We start from the raw sequence: 24564 nt of genomic DNA, 5'->3' as shown, positions 1-24564 counted from the left end.
AGAGCAGTGCCACCATCAGTGAAGGCAAAGGCAGAATTTCTCCAGGAGTCATCCCACTGTTCAGTGAAGTATTTTGGCATCTAAAGTGCCTGTTACATGGGATTTATGAGTCTAAGTTCAGGAAAGAGATTCAGGAAAATGTCAAACTGGTTTAAATAGCTAAGACATTTAAGTTTGCCCAGAAAAACTCTACTGGTTGCTTAAAAAATGGCTATTAAATGCTCGCAGCAGAGATCCTGCCTTTGCTATAATGAGTACCTGGGGACCTGTCTGTGACTTTAAGCCATTTAGTATTCAAAAATGGGTATTCTGTGACCTGGCTTCCTGGAGGAGGTTTCCTTTGCTAAATGTGCTCAGGCCAAGGCCAACTCCTCCAAATGCCCTTCACAGTGGTGCTGACTGTGGTGTTTCCCAGCCATCCTAGAACCATTGTGCATCCAGGAATTTGGGGAACACCTGTGTTTGAGGCTGTAGATACGTGTTCGTATCTAATCAGGCTGGGGAGAGCCTTTGCTATCTATTGCACATGTTGGTGCTCTGTGTGTCAGACTGTTGAAAACAGGCCTGACCTTACCATGAAGGATGCTTTTCTCGTGTGTGTTTCTGGTTGCTTTAGATGCTCAGTTGTGGCACTGAAATATGCACTTAAAGCAGTGCATTGGGCACCTTTTGGTACTCTCTCCCATGCTGTTCCCCTGTGGCTGTCTCAGATTTTCAGCAGCGCTCCTGGTTCAGGGAGTGTAGTGATATGACAAGGGGTAGTGGGTTTAAACCATAGATTTAGATTAGATACAAGGAAAAATTTCCTGACTATGAGGTTGGTGTGGCACTGGCACAGGTTGCCCAGAGAAGCTGTGGATGCCCCATCCGTGGCGGTGTTCAAGGCCAGGTTGGATGGGGCTTTGGGCAACCTGGTCTGGTGGGAGGTGTCCCTGCCCATGGCAGGGGGGTTGGAACCAGATGGTTCCTTCCTTTAAGTTCCCTTCCAGCCCATGCCATTCTGTGATATTTTTATGATTCTGTGCTGCCTGTTGTGGTCCCCAGCCTGGGCATCTGTCTCATTCCCTTATGGTTTAGGGGACTTTGTGTGTCTGTATCAGCCCCTCTTGCATTTCAGCGTGTAATTGCTGGGTGCCATGGTGTTGTGTGTCATGGCATTTGGTCATTTGTTGAATGCCTGCCTTGCTGCTTTGTACCAACCAAAGTCCAGTAGACGGGTTGTCTGTCAAATGTTATTGTGACCCAAACTCATTGAAAGGCAAAGCAAACCTCTCTGCCTGCTTTCCTGAGCTTTGGGTAAGCATGCTTCTGCCATTCTTTTGGGTGGCAGACCAGTTATCCCTATTTGGTGTCGCAGATGTTGTTTCGGAAAGGGCGTGTAGGTGCAGTCATCTGTCTGTGCAGTTTTATCTTCTGCTGACTATGAAAGGCTTATCTGCAGGTGGCACAAATATGATCTTGGAGAAAAAAAAAAAAAAAAAAGAAAAAAAAAAAGTGACACTAGCATTTTGGACAGATTTAACTATTTATTTATTGGGAGATAGAAAGTGATTTTAATTGAGTGAGAATGATTTAATTCTCATCAGGTTTTCATCCTGCAAAACTGGAGGCAACTTACGAAGAACTGTGATCCATGCATTGGAATCACTGTCCATGCAGTCACAAAATAGCGAAGTGAGGAATCATTGTAACACAGAGGGCTGCAGTTTTTGCTGAATTGGTGTGACCACTGCATACAAGGACTCCCTTTTCTTCTGGGTGATAGAAAATGCAGGATTATGCAATGACAGCAAGGATTAAGAGTCAAATATTAAAGCACTTGCCTACTTGCTACTGTTAAACCCTTACTCTTGCAAAGCTTGCAATTTCTTTATTGAGGAACAAATTGTTCTTAAATTGGAAGAACAATGCAGTTGGGCAAAAATGGGAGTTTTGCCCAAATGTGAAATCAAGGATTCAGTCCTGTTCTTTAGTGATGAAAGATCATCATTTAAAGAACAACATATCTGCCACAGATCGCCAAGTTTCAAAATGTCTTCCTCTGTGACAGAATGAAGCACTGTCTAGGATGAGTATGAATGATCTAGCCTGGCTCTAGGTTCATACTGAGGTCTCAGGTACATAATTTTCAATGCAGTCACCGTTGCACCTATCAGGATCTCAATTATGACATTTCTGTGTGAGATACAGCAGTGTTCTCTCTGTTTTGCTGACCAGAATGAAATTGTTCCCACGTGTTGAGGTGGACTTGGATAACAAAGCAACATAGAAGGCGGTGTGAAACTAACCTGTTTTTACATGGCCTACTAGACATGATGAGGACAATAATGTGTTACATTTATAAACAATACAGTTTAATTTCAGAGCAATGATTGCAGCTTAAATCCACATTTACTTCGTCATCCTTTTTATTTCCATTTCTCTATTGTGCCGTGAAACTGTCTAATAACCCAGCTAAATAACCCTCTCATGAATGGGTTTCATTTTTTTATTTATTATTCTAGGATTACTATCAACCAGCTGTAGCTTCTCTAAATGACCGTGGAAAAAAATTCTTTAATAATCTTTAATGTTTTGAAAGATAAATTCAAACATCTGAAAGTAGGAAAGCTCTCCCCCTTCAAAATGGACATTAAACATGAGAATTTATATTAATTGTCAAATAAATTTTCCTAGTAGTTTTTTTATTCATCTTTGAATAGCCATATAAAAGGCCAAAGTAGACATTAATTTGAAAAGCTTGAAAAACTCTGAAGCCTAAAGAGATTTACAGTGCTGAGGGCAAAAAGTTGTAAGCTATCAGGCAACCCAAGGTATTATAATGATTGAATAAAAACTTTCAGAAGTTTTATGAAAGCAGAAGGACATTGCCTAATTCAATGAGCTTTAGTGTTCATACTTGAAAAACTACAGCTTAGAGGAAATAATATGAAGATGCTTTTACAGATAAATTGATTGATAGGGCTTCCAATCTGCTTTAAAACAGGACTGTGCTTAAGTGGCTCACTGAATGGAGCATTACTGATATTCCTTGTGATATATTTCATCCTTCACGGGAATGAACACTTCTGCCTGCATCTGTAGCACTGTCAAGGCAGTTGTTTATGTTATTGCTACCCAGCATGACAATTAGACACAGCAGCATTAAATTAGACCTTGGTTTGGTTCCTCTTGAAAGGAACAGGAGTTTTGACATTGACTCTGCAGACAGCAGGCTCAAACTATGCATTGAAGCCATTTTCTGAATAAATAGTGTTGATCAGCATCAAAGAAACAGTGTTTCTAGGATAATTTTCATTTATGTTTCAGTCCCAAAGTCCTTACAAAGGTAAAATTTCCATTTAGTATACTAGAAATGTGTCTGCTAAGTGGCAGGGATGGCCACACCATTATCTTTCTGAGTGGGGCAAAGAGGCAAAAAGCAGTGTTTGAAACTAAAAGCTGAGTAGGAAAGATCTGTAGTAAATACGACTGGTTCAAAAGCAATTGCTTCCAAGAACAAAAGGGACAAATGAACAATTTCATTCCTATTTTGCAATTTCTCCTCTCCCTCTGGAGTGTGAACCATAATTAGAGCACTTATACAAAATCACATTTGTCAGACTGGCTGCTAAATTCCCCTTAAAGCTTTATCCACAAAGAGCAGTCTGTTATCACTCCCACTACAGCCTACAGTTCTCGTTTGCACTTTCAGGGACAGACAAGCAATTTTTCTATCCATATTGAAAATCTCATGTAAATGTAACAACAGTGAAGCTAGGTGAGGCCAGTTCTACACAAAAGCTGTTTACAGATTTCCTGAGCAAAGACCTGTCTTGGTTCCAGCAGGAGCTATATGAAAAGCTGTTACCAGATCATGGAGGTATGTCCTAAAGCCAACACTAGTCCCACAAACAGGACGAGTGTTGCAACGAAGGCTCCATGAGCTATGAAATACTGCTGTCTGTACTTGTCTGCCAAGAATATCTCTCTCTTAATGAGCGAGAAAAAAACATCCATTCTAACACAAGAAGAGACCATCATGGATGGGAGACCAGACTTCTCTAGAGAGGGTGAATCATACCCTGGTGGCTTTTGGTGCCATAAGATCAGCTGGAGCCCAGTCACCAGAGGATCTCTCTTCCCCAACCCTTCTGCAAGAGCTCTTAAGGTGCTGTATCCTCTCGTAATTGATGAGAGGAAGATGCCGTTAACAGATACAGCTCTTGCCTGATTGACAGATCTTAACAGTATTAAACAGATTCAAAAAGAAGAACTCAATTTTTCTCAACTTCATGTTGTCCCTGAAGAGTAGTAGTTAAGCTACTGTTACAGATACTTCTCTCCCAGCAGAGGCGTAGGGTGCCTCAAGGATTCAACTCCATTGCATCACATATCTCTGCACTTCCACAAGTAAGCCTGGGCAGACACCCACCAGAAGCAATGTACATGTCTGGCAGGTATGGGTGCACTAGGGACCTTTGGACATGACAAAAGTGAATTGATGAATTTAATGAATTTAAAAAAAAAAAAAATAATTATATATTAATTATATAATTATTTATTTATTTAAAAATATTGATGTAGTTGTTTGCCATTAGGACATATGACTGTTGAGGCTGTTAGTAATAACAATAGGAAATCATACACGTAAACAAGTGCAAACCTTCCTCAGCAAGTGATGAAGGCTGCATAAGTGCCTTGACAAATTAGTTGTCAACTGCTTTTAAAATGTCATATAGGGACATTAGCTCCTATCATAAATTCGGGTGCCCTCCTGGGTTTGTATGGTGATCTCTAGTGTCTGCCCTCTGCTGTCCAATCTCAGTGCTCTGTGGATGTCTAAAGGAAAACTTCAGAGCACGGGCTGAAGCAGCTCCATCCTAGGACCAGCTGTGTGTCCTTTTCTTGCCTAAATTTCAGTGTGGTCCCAATAGCCTGGACTTCATATCATACAGAAATGGTGATTAGCCTTCATGGAGTTAAGGGTTCATAACCTGGACAGACCCAAACTAGTGTTTCTCTCACCTGGAAGAAGAGCACTAAACCCGAGATAGAGGACGCTGTATGTCATGAAGCCCCTTTCAGCCTGTTTTGCCTATGCTGGTGTGCTGCTGGTAATGCAGAATTCATCTTCGACCCTGTGATTGTTCAACGTGTTAACTCTGCAGGAAGCAGTCACCAGGATGGCCCAACCACCCGCTTGTATCTCAGCACCCTTTCAATGGGCACTTGAGTTTCTGCTTGGCTGCACCATCCCCAGGTTTCCCCAGGGAGGATGTCCTCCATCTCCACCTTCTTCCCCACTGCAGGTGGTGAGGGACACCAGCTGCTCTCCCAGGACAGCAGGAGAGTTGCAGGATTAAGCTAGACCACAGCTCCTGCATTTCATCCAAGCTTCTTCTGTGCGAAGGCAGTGGGACTTTCCTTGAGCCTGCATCCCAAATGCGTGGATGTAATTAAGGCAGGTGGTGAAGCTTCAGGCAGGCAGGATGCTAGGCACCTCTTCGTGCATAGTTTCCTGTCAAGTCTGGGGGCGGCACCATGCTGTTAGCACTGCTCTTCAGCTGTGCCTCACTCCCCACTGCCTGCCACTGGAGCCCCAGCCCAGAGATCACCAAGGCTGTGCAGTATCATGCTGCTATGCCTCGGAGCTGTACCTGGCACAGAGTCGGGCAGGGCTGAGCCTAAGCTGGCTGCCTCTCTCCCCTGTAGGACATGGGAATGCATCTTCCCATCTAATTGAGAAATCAGCCTAGACCCACGCTAGGTAGATTTTCTAAATATAGATTCAAATAAATCTGTGGAAATCATTTGTAATTCCAGACAGAGTTTTATCATCGTTTTTGCAAAAATTGTTTTGGTTGGTTGATAGAATTTTCTTGTTAAAATCCAAGCTGGTCTGAAAATCATTTCTATACAGGAAACACATTTTTCACATTTGAAGGTAACTACAATTATGCGTGCTGCCAAGGGCTTTGAAATATGGAAATGAGAGGTTTATTTAGTGTGTGGATCAAGCTTATAAACAGCTTAAGTCCTCATTCCTTCTAACATCTTAACAGCTGTGCAGTTTCTTACAAAATATGTTTTATCGTTTCAAGAAATGCTGTTAACCTCGCAGTTTTAAAACTGAATGAACAAGGCCTCTTGGACAAATTGAAAAACAAATGGTGGTACGACAAAGGAGAATGTGGCAGCGGGGGAGGTGACTCCAAGGTTAGCCTCAATGTCACCAAAAGCGGGTAAACAGTATGTAAAGTAATTGGTGCATCTGCTGGGGTTTTACCTGCAACAAAACAGCTTCTCCAGGATCACGTCATTGCCAGTACCTGCAGTTGAAATCTAGGTGTATGCAATTACTGTCAAAGCAAAAATATTTGCATTTGCTTAAGCATCCCAAAGGGAACTCATATACACTCCCTGTTATGAAATCTATCACCAGTTTTCAGAAACCTGCACCTTCCAAAATTGTGTTGAGCCTTTTCAGAGCTTGCTTTTGTGAACAAGCAGTTTGAAGCCTTCAAGAGAAAATATCAACTCAGATTTATTTTCTACAATATTGTATGACCCCAAATAATTTTTCAGTGACAGTGAAGAAAACCAGTGCAACTGCCTCCAAACAGAAATCTAGTGCAGGTCCTGGCCCAGGGATCCAGTATTGACACAAACAGTACTGGTACAAATTGTGATTTTCACATGGGTATCCAAAACAGGAGGGCAAATTTCAGCTGAAATACCTTTGCATGGACATTTTATAATATCTTACCCACAAACTGGAATCCACGGTTGTTTCCTAGGCAGAATGGCTCAGAATGTATCATGCAGAAAACTCCCAGAACTTACATCCTTCTCAGCTGTGGCATTTGCAGCCTTTCACCACCTCTGAATTTTAGGCTGAGGTGGTAACAGTTTCTTATTTTTCCTGCATTTCCAGATCCTCTACATGGTGAGTGCCACTGCTTCCTGGCCTCATCACATCTTCCTTTTGGGAAACTGCCTTGTGCTGAAAAGAGGCAAAGATGTCAAAGTGAAAGATGTGAAAGCAGGGAAGGATAAAGATATTAAAAATGCCCCTTCAGTGCTAGGCAGTGTGTGTTAATATTTATTTATGTGCTTGTGTGTGAACAATATATAAGAGAACGCTGCACAGGTAACTGCGCAGGCACAGAGCTAGTCAGATACAGATGATTATATTTGATGGATTTGTCATACACAGTTTATGTAGCTTTCTTTACAATTGCCTACATATATTTTTTTTACTATTTTCTTTCCTCCTTTAGTCCTCCTGCTCTTTCATGCTGTGTCCTGGCCTCAGGGACCATCCCTTGGGCTATTCTGCACTCACCCAGAACTGCTGTCCTAATCCTCTTCACTTTGCCTTCAATCCTGCTGCTCTACCTATTTTTCCCCACTCGCCAGCAGTCACAGTTTCAAAAAATGGTCTATATTTTCTATTTCAAAGTGCATAGGCATATTAGACCTGATAACACTTATGTGCAAGTGGAGCAGACACCAACTTCTGTTAAGAAAGTTGATGTGTGAACCATAAATATCCCATGTTGATACCACTGAAGTAGTACCCAAGTCTGAACTTTTCCATTACTGCGAATGGAGAAGGCATTTAAGTTTAAGAAAGTCACAGGCAGGGAGACACATAATTAAAATGCCTCAATTTTCTTAAAATACATTCTTCACAAGCCTACTGTTGCTGAAATATGAGATAAAAGTTAGGTAGAAAACCAAGGGTCCTTTTAACTTACCATCCTCAATTACCAGGCACTGGTGGTCTGAATCACAAAGCAGGACAAGGGGAGCAGCTCATGGTACAGGGAAGAGCAGGGCTGCAACAGGGAATGTGTCTGGAAGGTGCTGAAGGAGCAAGTTTGGTGCGATGGCAAGTGACAGAAGAAAGGGCGGGGGGAAAGAAATAGAAGTTCAGTCCATGGACAAACTGGGAGGATCTGTGAATGCAGGAGGGAGGTAGGAACACACTGTCAATGAAGAACAGGTGGCAGGCAGGAGTTCATGGTGGAGTACGAAGGGGTAAGACATCACTAGCAAAGGATGAGGAGCATGATGTAGCTCAACCTGTGATCCTAGGACTACATACAGATTGCCAGCAGCATTTACTTGACCTCAGGCCCGTTTCTTGCCAATTTTTCACAGGCATAGGCAAGTGAGTAGCCATACCTATGCATAAGTACTTCACAGAGAGAGGAGAGGAAGCCCAGTGCTCCTAGAAGGCCCCAGATCCATCACGTGCCTGCAGTGACCATGCTGAGAAGGACCAGGCACATTATGGATATGAGTACACATTATGTACTGCTCAAATTCTGCACTGCAGCAGCATCTGGTCTTGTTTTTCAAACTGCAGATAATCTGACTCCTGAAGGTGTTAGTTAGCCTTTTATCATCTCCAAAATCTACTCCCTTGTTCACAAGCAGACTAGTAGTATCTGATAAAGTCAGTAAGACTATTTCTACTGAATTAAGGGAGCTCTAAATATTTTAATTTTATATGCTATCGTTTGATCATCAGTGGAATAAACAGGACACCATGCACTGTTTTTGCAAACCTGACAACAACCAACCGGTCCTGAACTAAGGTCTTAAGCATGTCTAACCAATGCTCCTTCTCACTGTGTGAATTTAAAAGGAATAAAACCTGAGCTCTGTTAGCAGCTCTGGTCCCAATTACGGGGCTTCCTATTGTCATGAGCAAAAATAAGAACGTCTCTCTTGTACTGAAAGCAATGTAGCACCTGAGCCTTAACTGGCCATCTGTGCTATTACTATTTGAAATTCACCCATCAGTGAATGAGAGTCTAGACCCAGAATAACCTTCTTTATGGCATTAAAGAGTACTGTAGAAATCGGGGAGTTTCACGAGAGCTCATCAGTTCTCCAAAGTTTGTGTTACTCTATAAACTAAGATTTCTCCTACCCCCACTCTGTGCTCTTAACAGCTCCTTTGTAGCTTCCCCAGTTATTGTTCCCTTTAGGGAATGAGCTTCCAAAATTTGGAAAGACAAGATCAGATCAGATTGTGATCCAGTTTCCCTCATAAGACTGTGTTGTCAGCCCTGGGTAGCTGATGCTGCCTTCCCCCGTGGCCTAGTGACCTTAGCAATTAAGTGATGCTTGAAGAGAAGTCTGAGGTCCCTCAGTCATTTGAGTACTTCTGAAAATAGTGCCTCAGATCTCAGCTGTATGCCACCATACAGCTCATGAGATAATTCTTGTGATGCACAGAGAGGTATTTAAACCCAGTTTCTGCCATTATATACCATTTTTGTGATAAACCTGTGGGCTGAAGGAAGCTGTGCTGGCAAAGCACTGCTCCTGTCTCTGCCAGCAGCCCCCAGGAGAGCACAGCATCCCTTGTTTTTCATTCAGCGGGTGAGGCTGACCTTACACTTAATTAATGGCTCAGCCCTGAGTGGGTAATGAAAGTGCTCCTAGAGCGTACTTGTGATTGCTTTTTTTTAAATCCCTGTCTCTTAAAATTCCTCATTGGTTTCAGAATTGCTCAACATTGTAATTTAAATGCTGTAACTGCCCATTCATCGTCCTGTACACAAGGAGCTCAGAACTTCATTAATGCCGTTTTAAGGCCCTGTTATTTTGCTGAAGTTGCTGGCACCAAATCCAGCCTTGGGCTCTTGAAAAACAGCCCTTCCTACAGCAAGTGATAGAGGATAGGATGGGAGGAAACAAGTATGGAGCCTAGGGACAGAGGGGCTGAGGGCATGGTGAGAAGGTGGAAAACCACTGTCCCTGCACCCACTCAGGCTGTGCCTCTGCTGATTTCAGCACATAAAAGAACAGGGTCTCCTCTGCTCTGCCACATGGAATTCTTGCAATGTGGCTACATGGGACAAATCCTTCTCCATTTATAAAGGGTAATTGTAGTTATCATTTTTCATACATCACCCTTACATAAGTTTGGATCCTGTATGTATATAATAAGTGTGATTCTCAGCAGCTCTGCCAACTTCCTCTCGTTATTAATAATTACTAATTCAAAAATCACCAAACAACTTAAAAAAAATCTATATTGTCATTTTCTATTGTAATATACAAGACTGCACTAGATGGGAAATTTAATTTTAAATGCTGGCTATATCCTCTGTATATGTTTTAAATACATTGTTCTTGCTCATGTACAGTAGACCATATTGATTCTTAGTTCTTGCCCCCTTTAATGTCACTGGGACTATTCAGCAACCAGTTGGGTAAGCACTGTAGTAACACATTGTACTCTCTGTGTGTGACTGGCATGGTCAAAATGATTTTTATTTGGAGAGGAGATTTTCAAAGAAAGGAAAGATATCTAGAAAGGCAACTTGCCCTGAAAGCCAAGGTGATGTGGGCATTCATTTCCCTTAAAAGCTGCTGAAAATCTACTAAAATATAAAAACAAACAAAACAGCCTAAAATAAATTAAAAGTCACCATACCTGCAGTCACTTCCTGTGACTGCAATCAGACATATATGCCAGCATTCTTAAAAGTGTGAGCTAAAATGTTCCTTTTCAAATTTGCAGTCCTCCAGCTGGGCTTCTTTTACTTGTTTTGAGTGTGTACTTTTCCTATCACACCTGGCTGATTTAAACTGAGATTCAGGAAGATTTTCAGCAAAAACAGTGGAGGGGAGGAAAAAGCAACTGGCCTCTGGTACATGACTGGCTATATTTCAGGGAAGAGTAGGTATTGAATTGCCTCATCTGTGTTTGCCATTGCCATTGCTATTGCATTCATGGCAATTTTAAGTATGAAATTGATTGCTCCCCCCCCCCCCAAAAAAAAAGAGAGAGACAGTGCAGAAGGGATGGTATTAAAAGGATTACAGTTGCAAAGGAGAAAAAAAAATACATGCCTGTATCAGGCTTTCTATAACTGAACTGTTTGTTCTGGGAAGAAAAAATAAAAAGCACAAAAGACTGTGAGGCAGGCTTTCTGGCTTGTCCCAGCTTGCTGCTGGTCTTAATAGTTCATACAGAGACCTACTTACCACATAATTTTAATCAGTTTAATCTGCAACAGCTCCATAGGCCTCTGACAGTCCATGTAAGAACTGTACCTGGACATCCCCGGTCCTTGCCATAATCAGCCCCGTTACACTGTTGGGATTTGGGAAAAGTGAAATTCGGCTTAGTGCCAGTCCATAGCATGCTGCAGATGAGGACTATCCAAATAATATTATTTCACATGTGTACTAGAAGCAAACAGAGGATCATATTGACAGGCAATGTGCCAGCATCCCAAACTGCTGCCCACTCCTTTCTCACCTGTGGGACTCTCACATTCCACTTTCAACCTGCACAACCTGCTGCCATAGAGCCTGAAGGCAAAATTTAAGTTTCAGTACTGAAAAAGATTGAGAAATTCATGCTAGCAGCAGCATATTCCGTGTGAATGAAGTGTGGGGGACTTGAAAAGTGGATGAAGCATTTCCTTTATTTAAAGAGATCACTTGGGAGTACCTGAGAATCCTCTCACTCAGCTGTAACTGTCAAAAATTGACTTTGCTGTGACACTGAGGCTTCCTCAATAGCAAATCTTGACAGTGTGCTTCATCCTTTTTTAAATATGAAATATACATATATACAAATCTATACACAAATATATCTATACATAAGCATCTGGGGATTTCCTGTTATATCAGTTACAGAGTGTAATCACAGGCTCCTTTTCTCTTTCACAGTATCCATTTTGACCATCTCAGTTGCCCTGTACTAATTGCCATTTGCACTACATTCTTTATTTTTATTTTAAGCCTTGAATTCATGAGTAGACGTTTTAACATCTAATGGATTATGGTGCATTATGAGAGATTAATGGTACCACAGGAATTCACTGGTGCACAAGATCAGTCTCTACGTCATCCAGTGTCTCCAGCAGCCCATCTATTATGTGCTGTTTCTGTTTATCTGCCTCCTTCTCTGATATATATTGTATTTTCATGCACACCTGCACATAAATAGATACATATATGCCTATCATGTTAAGAATTGGACAGTCAATGGTTCAAAGTGGAAAGTATAGAAAATAAGTCTTAAACATTTGATAGGCTTTTAAAAAACAAACTGCTGCAACTGCATGAGATGGGGCGTTCTCATAACACTTTATATTATTCACTGAGTTTAAGCTACTTCAGTGTAAACTCACAGTGGTTCATGCTTTGAGGCATTAGAATACATTTCATCTCAATGTTTAACTCCATTGCATCACCCATTACAAACGCCCCAAGGAAGATACTCTGAGAAGTAATTAATCACCAGCCTGGGACCTGGGACCCTGAAAGGCTTAGTTGAGTAAGTGAGGTGGAAAGAAAAGCCTTGAATTTGGAAATAATGTGGAAACGGGATATAGAAATGAAATACTGGCTGTGGTGTTCCCAGCCGAGGTGCAGGGCAGTGGCAATCGGCACCCAGGGTGAGAGCAGGTCTATTCAAACGGCTGTGGTGACAGCCTGCAGAAGCAGCTCCTTTTCTTGCCGGCTTCATTTTGAGGGCAGTAAATGAAATAGCTATGGCCAAGTCATGTTTCTAGCTTGTATGCTTACAAACCAAAAATGGATGGAAAACAAGGAAAACTATGTTTCTTAAGTCATATATGCGGTTGTATTGTATATATCTCTGAAATCTATGTTGTTAATGTGTCTAAGCCAATAGTTTTGGGTTCACAGTAATTGCATACCATTTATTTAAAAATCTTCCCCAGCAGTATGTGCCTGTTACCTAAAGCGATGGAGCAGGTCCCGGTCATATGTCTGTCTCTAAACCTGGGCCAACAGTACATGACATAGCACCCACTGTGGCCTCTGCTCTGTCACTTTGCAATGCGATTCTATGTAGTTTTACTTGAATAACATAAAATAACATATATAATGTTATTTATGTTATTTTCCACGTGAAGAACTCCTGTAAACCTTGCCGTTTTGAAACTCAGTGAGGCAGGCGTCTTAGACAAGCTGAAAAACAAATGGTGGTACGATAAAGGTGAATGTGGACCCAAGGACTCTGGAAGTAAGGTCAGTCGCTGCAGTTCGGGACCTACTATCGTGTTCACAAAGCAGTAAAGGGAGTAATGAACAAAATGCCTTAGAAGTAAAATAAGCAGCTGTAGACACTCACAGAGTAAATTGGCTTGGCCCCGTCTTGATGGGGGCCACACTTTAATTTAAAGAAGCACTATTGCTTTCTGAAGTCTTCAGTGGTATAAATCACCATAAATCACCCAACGTCCTCCTACCCATTGAAGGAAGCTGTCGAAGAGTTACAAGGCAGGGTTTTTGTCTGGGGTTGGGTTGGTTGTTTCCCTCCTGCTTACACGGGATGTACCTTCCCTGTCTGCTGCTTGGGCTTGGCTCTACTCATGTCTTCTCCTTTCAGGGCTGACTAACCTTAGGGTGTCTTTGGACAGGTAGAAGTATTAAGGGGAAGGATTTCCACTTCTTGCTCCCATTAGGGAGGTCTCTTGCTCCTTGAGGAGCCAAGGAAGTCCTGACTTAAGCTTTGGAGTGAAAGGTTTCAATAATTCATAGCTTTCTACAGCTTTCCATATTTACCCTAGTCCATTCCCAAATTAATCCTCACAGCTTCAGGGAGCTCCTGAGGACAAGCCCAGAAGCAAATATTTTTCTGGTGCACCAGAGTTAGTGCCAGTCTTGTGTTCTAGGAGTCTGAAATGTCCCTGTGGTGCCTGTCTTGGTGCCAGCTTGTGGTGCCCAGATCTGAGTGGGACAACATGAGCGCAGTGACTGCTAGCTGTCCCTGCCCTACATATTTTGCTTTTTCTTGCAAGTGGTTCGGAGAAAGGAGTGACAGTCATCAAGGGGATGGCAGAACACTCCTAAAGCACAGCTGAGAAAGCCTCAACCCACTGTGTCCGTTAGATCAGGTCCTTCCCAGTCCTGACTGCTCCTTGTTCCCAAGCTCCATGCCACTAGAGGAACTGAGTCACCTTCAAGGTGACAGCCAAAGCAGAAGACTGTTTATAAGCCCCAGAAACCCCTGTACACCCATGGGAATTGCTACTGTGCTGATCTACTGATTGCACAATAAATAGTGCCTCTTTAAATTAAATCCTAATATTGAGCATAAGTTAACATTTCATACAAATTACAATTGGAAGTTAAGTACTCTTCTTATTTTAGGTAAAGATTATATAGTCTGCATAAGAATAAAGCTTTATAAGTATCTTAAGGCACAATGGGAGTCAATCCTGAGAGAGTTCCTTGAGAACTGTGCTAAAATTGCACATGGATTTAAAATCCTAGCATACGTGATTCATAGCTAAGCAGTGAAGTATAGAGAAATGTAGAACAGTCATTTGAAGTATAGAGAAATGTAGAATAATTATTTACAACAGTAAGTCCAAAAAGGTGATTGTTTATCAGATGTTGTATATTTAGTAATTTGCTAAAGAAAGTTATCGTTTTATAAATTTTAAATACTGTATAAGATTTAATAAATTACTGTTTAAAATTGTACTACTGCAGAGCCTTAGTCCATGGGCATGTTCTAGAACTGTATCTAAAATAAAATAGAAAAAAAAAAAAAAGTAATCGGTAAGAGGCAAATATATGGTGATGTGTATGGTACAATGTGCACTTTCAAGGAAGTGTTTGTTCCAATAACTTGAGCCTCCCATGTTATTTTCACCTGTCACTTAAGTAGCAGAAAGTCAGTCTGGATCTTTTGAATTAACAACAATGCCTACTACAAGTGAAATTTGTCTTTTAGTGAACATCAAGCAAAATTTTGTCTGATGTAAATGGATTTCTAGATTCCAAAGCTTTTAAAGAGCTTTGTGTGAATGCGGTTTCATGTCAGTGTTAAAATGTCCCTTAAAGAGGACTGGACGTGTCATTGTTCAATTCTCCAGCTAGTGGAAGTAATGCTTTGCAGTAAGTAAACAATGACATCTCGATATACTGGCAACGTACTTATAATACTTCGATGTTGACCAGGAAAACTAGGTGCTTAAATTATATTTTATAGATCCAGATAGGTCAAATTTTGTGAGAGGCATGTAAATGACGGTACTTTAATTTCAGCTAAATGTTGTTATTTACATTTATTTCTGATGTTTTAATGTATAGCTTGTGCTGCAGGGTTCTGGATGTCAGGGTTAACTGTGTCACTTCTGTTTCCCCAGGACAAGACGAGTGCCTTGAGTCTCAGCAACGTTGCTGGAGTCTTCTACATTCTGGTTGGAGGCTTGGGCTTGGCAATGCTGGTGGCTTTGATAGAGTTCTGTTACAAGTCCAGGGCAGAGGCGAAGCGAATGAAGGTGGCAAAGAGTGCACAGACTTTTAACCCAACTTCCTCGCAGAATACCCAGAATTTAGCAACTTATAGAGAAGGTTACAACGTATATGGAACCGAAAGTATTAAAATTTAGGGGTAGGACTTAGGGCCTACTACAGTGAGTGGGTGATGCATCTTGTACCGCAGTGTTGTGACATGTCTGTCTAGTGGTGCTTGCTTCTAAACAGAGCTTTATATTTTGGAAAACTTCAGTGCAAAAGTGGTTCAGTTTTTTTGGCTGCAGATGTACAGCATACTATTCTATGTTGCTAATAGACATCTGCATTGCGAGAAAATTTTAGCATTAAAAATATGTTTGTAACAACTAAATGTTGTTCAATCAGTTGGGAAATAATAGTTATTTGAAATATCCAGAGGGCCAGTGTTCAATTACTTAATTGGCCAGTCTGTTCGCTTAAACATTTGCACTATTCTGATGACAAATTGCTGTAAGCCTTTATTATTCTCTGTTGGCCCTAACTGGGACTTCCTTACATTGAGAATTTAGGATAGGCAATGTCACTGAACCATAGTTAACCTAATGGAAGACAAGGCACTGTTACAAGAAGTCTAAATGTTGTTTTACCTTCTCCTTCTCCTCCCCATCCTGCTCCTCACCCTCCCTTCGATACATGTTTTATGCTAATTGTGTGGCTTTTTTTTCTTTTCCCACACACAATATTCTGCTTCAGGTCAAGCTTTGCCCACCATAATAACAACCAAAAGTCACTAACCAGTGAACATACTTCAATTATTGTCCTCAGCTTTCAGTAACGTGCTTGCTTGGCTCAGGACTCATAGTTTTTAGACATTCATGCAGTAATTTCAGACCAGAATGCTGATATTGCTGAGCTACATACTGTGTAGTTCCCCTTATTAGGTATGTAGGGATGGCTTATCAATGCATTTGGTCTCATCCATACAGTGAGTAGCTTACCAACTAATCATTAGTCAAATCAACTACTTGACCTTTGGAAATGGCATGTAGCAGCACACTGAGCTCCTAAATGTAATTTTCCATGGCTTCTAAGCTAAACTGGCTGCTTTGTAACAGAGGTGCGCCAGTCCCCTACCCTCTCAGTACTACCTCAAGCTCCCTCCCCTTGCCAACAGCAAGCCGCACCTCTCCTCTTCTAACAGAAAACTACCTTCTCCTAAAATCACAGGGCCATCCCTGTAGTGGAAGTAAGAAATAAAAATTAAGTGAAAGGAGATGAATAGTAATGTTATGTTGCCAGCTAGAAAATTTTTCAGAGGAAAAAAATGGAGATGCAATTACTATTTTCTATTTATTATTTATATAGCGCTGGAGTACACGGCGCTGTACAATAGGTGAAGTGTGCCAAACACATAACAGGTCCCTGTCCCGAGGAGCTTACAGGCTAAAGGCACAGCCGGTACAATACCGAACCATACAGTACAGAGCAGACACAGAGTGAGCAGAGCATGGTGTTTGAGCATGGTAGCTGGAGCGCTGCAAGGAATAGGTGGGTCCTCGGGGGGCAAGGGAGGGGGCTTGGCGTGCGCTGTCTGGGGAGCTTCCCAGACATGCTGTCGCGGTGTGGTTTTCTTTGGTTCCCTGTTGCACAGGAAATCATGACCCTAGGTATAAGTCAACTGTAATAGAGCCTGATTTCCCCATATAAAAAATATCTTAGCTGTGCACTTGGTTCACTATTCAAAATGCAAGGCATGGAAATAAGCAAGAAAAAGGCCAAACTACCCGTGCATAGCTAAAGATTTCTGGTGGACCACCCAGCAAAGTAGGTGTCAGGGTGGCTCCACAGGTACAGGCCAGTGTTTACTATTGTAACAACCTCCCAGTTTCACTGCCTCCTCTCAGACAAAGGTCTTAAAAAGAATCGGTCCTGTGCAAGTAATTGTGCAAAATGGAAATGAAGAGCTCTTTTCCCTGTAGTTCTTTAGTGAACAACACTGAGAGCATCCCCAGCCTAGTATGAAAAACAATGTGTGCATATCAAAGCAAGGAGCTCCAGTGATGATACGTGACAGCAATCCATTTTTATAAGCAAACCCAAGGTATATTGACAATAGCAAAATATAATTTGTTACTGTTCTCTCTTATCATTAGCAATGCACTGTTCAGCAGCAGAAGTCCCTGAAAGCATATTTTGTGTCAAGTTTACAAGTTTACAAATCAAACGCATCCTAAATATAGTCCTAAAGAAAACAGAAAAGAAAAAAAAAAAAAAAAGAAAAAAAGCTTTAATTCAAATACTGACGTGGCCCAAACTGGCTTTCCAAACAAACCCTGGCATGACTTGAGTTCCCACCCAGTGCTATGATTACAGTACAATAAATGCTATTACACATATTATACTTGCAGAATTTATTTTACCCTTGCTGTCTTCTGCAGATAAAAATTAGGGCTAATTCAGTTTTGTCTTCTAAGAAAAGAACCTAAGTACCTTTCTATAAAGTTTGAGTTTTTGTGTGATTTTTTTAAAACAGAAAGTTGAATTCTTACAGGAGAAAATATATTTTAAAGGGCAACATTTTTTTTTATTGAAAATTCATGTTTGGGCCAGTGGTAACTTCTGATAACATTTTAAAAACATTTCAGGGTGCAAGCATTTAAAAACTTAAAAAATATATACTTAGGAATTTTAAGCAGATATTTATAGAATTTAGAAATTCTTAATTTTCCTTACCTTGTTTGCTGTAATAGTTACCTGAGAAATTTTTGAATCTCACATAGAAGAGCTAGCTTATGCTTGTAGGTGGCAGACTGCCAAGGTTACCTCACACTCTCGGGCAGAGCAAGGCCACCTGTGGGGCTCATACCCACATGGGTCATAAACCTCTGCCATCTGACAGCAGGACAGAGCTCACAGCACTCTTTACACATATTTCTGCAGAAATATGTCTGCATTTAGCACTTCAAAACCTCTGATAGGTTTATTTATCCAAGGAGTAAAGGGATCATATTATGACTAAAACTTGCTAATACAGAAAGATGCTTGGCAGTCCTAACCTGCACGAGTAACCAACATGCTGATTTTTAAGCTGACACCAAAAAGTGTTAACAGTTTATGTCTTAAACTGATACAAAAAAACTTAAATAACACACTTGAAAATTAATATTCATTAACATGTTTTCTTCTTCTAATTTAATCCAGTAGAAAGTAAGTTGCCTCAGGGAAATTAACCCACTGTGAGGCAGCAGAAAATGAAAAGGTAGGACTAGTATGCATGCGTGTGATAAAGATGTTCAGAAGGGATGGAGGGCTACTGCATCTGCCCTTGGCCAGGAAGGAAAGGTGTTGTGAAGAGGGAGCAATCCCTTCCTCTTCTCCATTTTCATCTATCAGCACTAAGCCCTTAGCACGCCAGTCAGCCTGATAGCCTAGGAACAGTGCAGAGCCCAGCTCCCCTCTCTGCAGCTGCCCCAGAGAAAAGCCCTGCTGAGTTCCTCCCATCAAACCCACGGGTGTTGAGGGGATTTTCCCAGGGACACCTCCCCAGCCACCACCACGTGACCTCTCCATGGGCCATGAGGTGCACCAGCCAGCTTCCAGTCCCACTGCCTTCTCTTGCTCTCCCACCCCATGCTGTTCATAACTGACCAAATTAACTTCAAAATTTACCAGAAAAAAAAAAAAAATACAAAGTGAACTGCTAACAAGACCAAATTCTAGAGGATGACTCAGTAAACATGTAATCTATTTATTTTGACTTATATACTTCCAATTCAACATAGAAAAAAAAAATGAAAGTTCATCTTCAATATCTGTGCCAAAGACATCCCCAGGTGACCCAGGTACTCAAGTAGTCTGAACAACAAAGGGACCCACACAACTGGGATACTTATATTGTGTAGACTGAGGAGGTCAGCCTCCTAAATTCCCATTTCCCAGCAGGAACAGGACAGTTAATGTTTTCAAGTGTTTAAGTCAACAACTAGTTTAATCAAGACTAACGATATTAATCTGAAAATTAACACTATTGCTTAGTTTGGAAACTAACACAGTTAACTGTTTACACTTAATGCACAGAGACTTCCACAACCTGAGTAATATTCACAGTAGATATCAAGACTTTTCCCTCTCATCCCAGCCTCTCCTGAAACCATGTCTGTAGCCAGGCCATAAATCTGAAATTGTAATAGCAATTAAACACAGTATTAGCCTGGCTCATTACCCATAGCTTAGTTTAAAATAAAACACAGAGACATATCTGGTTACTTTGCTTTATGGCACCTTCCTGAGTACAAGTTTGACCTGCTCCTGCTGACTTTGTCAACTGTCTGGGTTGTTTCCTGTGGTGCGTTGCTGAGTTGTTGTTAATCCGTGCCGTGAGAAGAGAGGAATTGCCTTATTGCAAATTTTTCTGTTAGCCCATGGAAGGCTGCTGAGAAATTGTTCATTATTCTCTCTTTTTTTTTTTTTACCTTTTTTTTTTTTTTTTGGTAGATCCCTTTTTACTGTCTTTCTGTCCTAAGTGTGTTGTCAATGGCCAGAAAGCTTTATAGACTGAGCTAGAAAACCATCAAGCTTTGCATAACTCACTCATCTCATGTAAATTTAAGTTCTTTCTTGGATTTCCCATTAGCAAACAGATAGCTGATAAAAGTGATGGAAAGATGCTGGTACACAATGATGACTTGCTGGGAAATTTAACTAAATCAGCTGTCCCATTTCCAGCCCAGTCTGCATTGTGATCTGATCTGGTCTCTCATCCCTCCCCAAAACTCATGGCTACAGACCTTTTCTTGCCATTGACCAAACCATGTTCTGTGCATTTCTGCAGGCAGCAGAACCTTGACATTTGCAATAGGACTGTGGACGTGCACCATGTGGAGTTTCACCACATTGCATTGTGTCTGTGCTTTGCAAATGCAGTTTTTTATTTGCTGCTGGGTGTAGTTGAAGTTTTTGTTATTCAGCAGAACTCTGTATGGGCCCAGGTCCCCACTCACTCATTATCTATTTCTCCCTTTTGATATCTAGCTGTTGAGCTAGTTCAAGATATGCTGCCACAGATTACTCTGGCAGCAGGGAGACTTTTTAAGGGATTACTATGGACACTGTAATTGACAATTAACATCTTTTTTTTCAGCTGAAGGGGAATGCCATAATGCACTCTTTAAGCTGGGGTCTTATTCTGAAATTTTTACAGTAATTGATTGGGGAAGTTGCTCGTATATCCATATCCTGCTGTGCAATAAAGACAGCTGTACTTTGGAGAATTTGTTGTTGAAGGAGCCAATAACAGCAATACAATATTAGACTGGTGCATTTCATAGAAGTGCACCCAGAAACTGTGGAAACATTTGGGAGTTTTAAGGAATATCCCTCATCCCAGTTTAGGACATACTGATTCCTTGGAAGGAGAAACCGGGCTCAGAGGGACAAAGACCTAAATGCAGAGATCAGTAATAAGGCAAATAAAATGATTTCATAATGTTTCTCATCCCTTTGCTCCTATGTGAATGAACCCTCCTGCCTCTCACTTTTTCCAGTCACTATTTCAGATTGCATCCCTGCACACCACTTACAAGCATTAGTTTAATAGACTATAGTTACAGCTGGCTAGAAATCAGAATTCCTCCACTAATTAGTATCTTATCACAGTATCTTTGAAATCTGTTTCACCACAGTGTAGTTTGGGTGCCTGATATTCCTGGTATCCTTTCTGCATTGCTTGACCCTAAACACCTCCCCTGACTTCAACCATCTAGAAATCATTCAGTCTAAGCTATCTATATTTTAATGGGAAAGGTCTTTTATATTAGATTGCTGATTTTTGGACAGCTGAAGTTAGATGAAATAGCTGTAAATATTTTTTTTTCTGTTTAAGGCAATCAGTCTCTAAATAAGATAGTTCATTTTGATTTACCTGAAGATAAAGATTTTGAGGTAGCATTTCTTTAAAACATCATGTGGAAAGTTTAGACCTAATGTTAAGAACTATAGAAAAATTATTTTCTCTCTATAAACTACATTACCTTTGAAAGTTCCCACCTTCCCTAATTATAGGAAAATATATATATGAAAAGAGATTTGAAAATGGATGCATTATGAGTAGAAGTAATAATTTATTTAGATTTGGTCCATATCACAAAGACAGCTATAGCAATTTGTAAGCCATTTTCAGTAGTTTTATTTACTCTTGAAATACCTAGTTGAAGGTTTAAGACTACAAATGCCTGTGAATGACTTTACTCAAAGGTGCTAATGCTTTCAGGTTCATTAAAGGTCTTATTTAATGTAGTTTGAAGTAGTTTAGTTGAAGGTATTCCCTATTCTGTTAATTTCTTATTCAAATCTGGAATTTATATTTAAATTGGTATTGACTTGTAATAAAATTTACCCTCAGAGTTTCTAGCCTTTTTCCCCTAGTATGCATAAATGCTATGTATTTTACATATATGATTATTATTATTAATGTTAATATGAAAAAATGCAGATGTCTAAAATTTAATATTTTGGTGTTTGTTGTGTCCTGGTTTCTTGAAGGGTAGAAATTTTCTAACACTTTTTTTCTTTTCTCCTTTTTTTTTTTTTTTTTCTTTTTTTGGGGTGACAGCTTACCTTTTCTGAAGCCATAAGAAACAAAGCCAGATTATCCATCACGGGAAGTGTGGGTGAAAACGGCCGTGTATTGACTCCCGACTGCCCGAAGGCCGTGCATTCTGGAACTGCAATTAGACAAAGTTCAGGATTGGCTGTAATTGCATCGGACCTACCATAAAAACCAAAAAAATAATTGAGTGCCTTAATCAAACTGTGTTGGTGACTGATGGGAACACAGCACAGACTGTAACGACATGGGAGTGTCATTGATGAACTAATAATTTGGCTGAGAAAGGGAAGTACGTCCAAATGCGCCAGACATCATCAGCAACAATGTGTGCATGAGCTCAGCTCGGAAACCCAAACTCAGATTTTATATCAGGAAAATTCATAATTTAGTTTTGTTGGGGGGAGGGGGCTGGGAAGGGTGTATTAACAGCAACAAATTTCACTTGAGTGGACTTAAAACTAATAAGACTTGCCAACTTAGCGCATTAAACTGTGAAGAACATGCTCAGAAAGGACAACATTTTGGTCTTTGTCTTTACAAAGAAAGAAAAATAGCTATAGAAGTCAATGAACATGCTAACCTGTGTCTCCAGAACATCAATATATACAATGGAAGAATATTCAGCTGTTCAGCTGTAGAAATGAATCACTAAACTGTGATAAGAAAATAATAAATATGTAAATCCTGTGAAAAAAAAATAAAGAAATTATTTACATTTTCTTTGAAAAAAAAAAAAAAGAGGAATATTGAAACATGCTTGCTTTTTAACTGATGTAAATTCGGTAGAGGACAACACAATTCTTTTTTCTAACCATCTTAGGGAACAATTCATTGCAATAATTGATATAAAATGCCATCACTGTAATAAAATTCAGAGACTTTTTTTTTATAAAAGTTGTTGGTCATCCTCTTGTTTGCTGTTACCTTCATTCTGTTCCATCATTCCGTGTTCCACAGATTTGCATCTGTCTAATACAAGAAAGAAAATTTAAAAAAATGTTTAGAGTACATCATCAGTCTGCAGTGTAGAATCAAAAGAGACTACGGGTCACTCATGTTACAGATATTATTTATAATCTTGTTCTGTGTAAGAAACTGTGGTTTTTGTACCCACCAAAAAGAATAAAACAACAAACGTTCTTATAATATCGACAGAGCTTGAGTTGTTTTCTGATCACTAGGGGCCATTAGTTATGTCATCTGGAGAACTGAACAGGATTACTCCAGGATGCAGGACCTTATCTTATACAGTCTGGGTCCCTGCACATTTATGAAGTGCTTTGAAGTCCTTAGAGAGGCAGGACTCTGAACTGCCAAAGTACCGTCATGATTATTCTGTAGGTGTTTTGGTACTAGTCATTAAAGTTCTTTCTGATAGGTTAGGGAAGCATTTAGTAATAGTGCCTGTCCTCTGGGGGCTTCAAGGGATGTGGTACTAGGGAGCAGGAAAGTAAAGATGATGGTTTTTCAAAATGTCTTGATACATATGGTGTTCATGGTACTCAGCGACCTCAACTTTCATCATCCAGCCTTTCAGTGACAGGTGAGGGAAATGCTACCAGGCATCATTTGAATAAAATCTGAATGTCTACATGAGTAGGCATGTCTGTGGGTGCAAAGTTGCAACAATTCTTTACTCGTGATGGCTATTCCCCTTGGCCATTCTAGACACTGGAGCCATCCAAGCCATTACCACCAATGTAACAGCTCCATTTTGAGGCCCAGACTGTAAATCAGATTCATACTCAGATTAATCATAGCTTCTAATGCCCCTGTGATTTTTTCAGGCCCACAAATTGTCATGTTCAGATAGCTTACATTTCACCATCCTCTATTGCTAATGCTTCTCTCAGGTTCCGGGGCTTCAGGAGTGGGGCCTAATGGTGCCAAGTGATGGCCAACACCCAAAAGTTACAGTAAAGAATAAACAAATAAAAAAGCTCTATGGACATGAGATTCATCCTATCTAATATGGACAAGTAAGAGGTAGTAAAGCAAGTGTTAGCTTCAGTTGGGGTATCAATATAGGTATTAATTTCTTTACTTCAAATACTCTATATACCCTTTATAGTTACTAGAGATAGATAATCAATGAGACTGAATAACCTCATCTTAAAGCAGACATTAAAATATCAAACAACTGAATCACAGTGTAAAAATCATGTATCTTTCTGCTGACTGTAGTCTAGTCTGAGGGTGACCAGTTCTTACACAGATCTCTGTAGTGCAGGCAAAGGTGAAGATGAGGTGATGCTTACCCCTAAGGCATAAATACTACTGAGTGTGCAGGGGTCTTAGAGGAAAATGACACGGTGTTTGATGAATTGCTGTGACTCAACCTATTGTATATCCATGTTTTATCAGCATGTTTAGCTCATTCATGAATTACTGTGAACTGTTTGTGTTTTGGTGGCCAGAATGGTGATTTCTCTGATTTTCCTGTTTGAGCAAAGCTGTGAGCTCCCTCTCAGACTTCTTTTTACATTTGAATTAAAAGAAAACAAAGTTGCAGGGCTTTTTGTTTGTTTGTTTGTTTGTTGTTTTTGTTTAAAAAAAAAAAATTGGTTTGTCTTGATTTTTCCTAAAGTAACATATTAGAGGATGGACAGACTGGACGACTGAATGTGAAGGATACTGTCTATTCTGTTCTGCTGTGCCTGTCTATTTTTCCAGGAGTTAGTCTTCAGCCTTTCCTCGTTCAGGACTGTGAGCAATGCCAG

The 24564-nt window shown here is 40.4% G+C and overlaps 1 protein-coding gene across 9 annotated transcripts in view; it reads left to right on the top strand.

The window, feature by feature from the left end:
- The window catches only part of GRIA4 (glutamate ionotropic receptor AMPA type subunit 4), a 225924-nt gene extending 201566 nt beyond the window's left edge, over positions 1-24358 (top strand). For 2 of the 9 annotated variants that reach the window (XM_005016337.6, XM_072032739.1), the window contains 3 exons: positions 12903-13017; positions 15147-15281; positions 21848-24358. In XM_005016337.6, the coding sequence (XP_005016394.1) occupies positions 12903-13017; positions 15147-15281; positions 21848-22012 (415 nt within the window). In that variant the 3' untranslated portion in view covers positions 22013-24358. Of the gene's footprint in view, positions 1-6083; positions 6199-12902; positions 13018-15146; positions 15395-16602; positions 16786-21847 lie in introns of those variants that run through there. The other 7 variants (XM_021270099.4, XR_003500434.3, XM_005016336.6 and 4 more) reach the window with 7 other exon arrangements.
- The last annotated feature ends 206 nt before the right edge of the window (positions 24359-24564 follow it).

Source organism: Anas platyrhynchos, chromosome 1 (genome assembly GCF_047663525.1).
Source record: "Anas platyrhynchos isolate ZD024472 breed Pekin duck chromosome 1, IASCAAS_PekinDuck_T2T, whole genome shotgun sequence".
NCBI lineage: Eukaryota > Metazoa > Chordata > Aves > Anseriformes > Anatidae > Anas > Anas platyrhynchos.
Note: the sequence above shows the minus strand (reverse complement) of the source record. Positions and strands in the feature narration are given on the sequence as shown.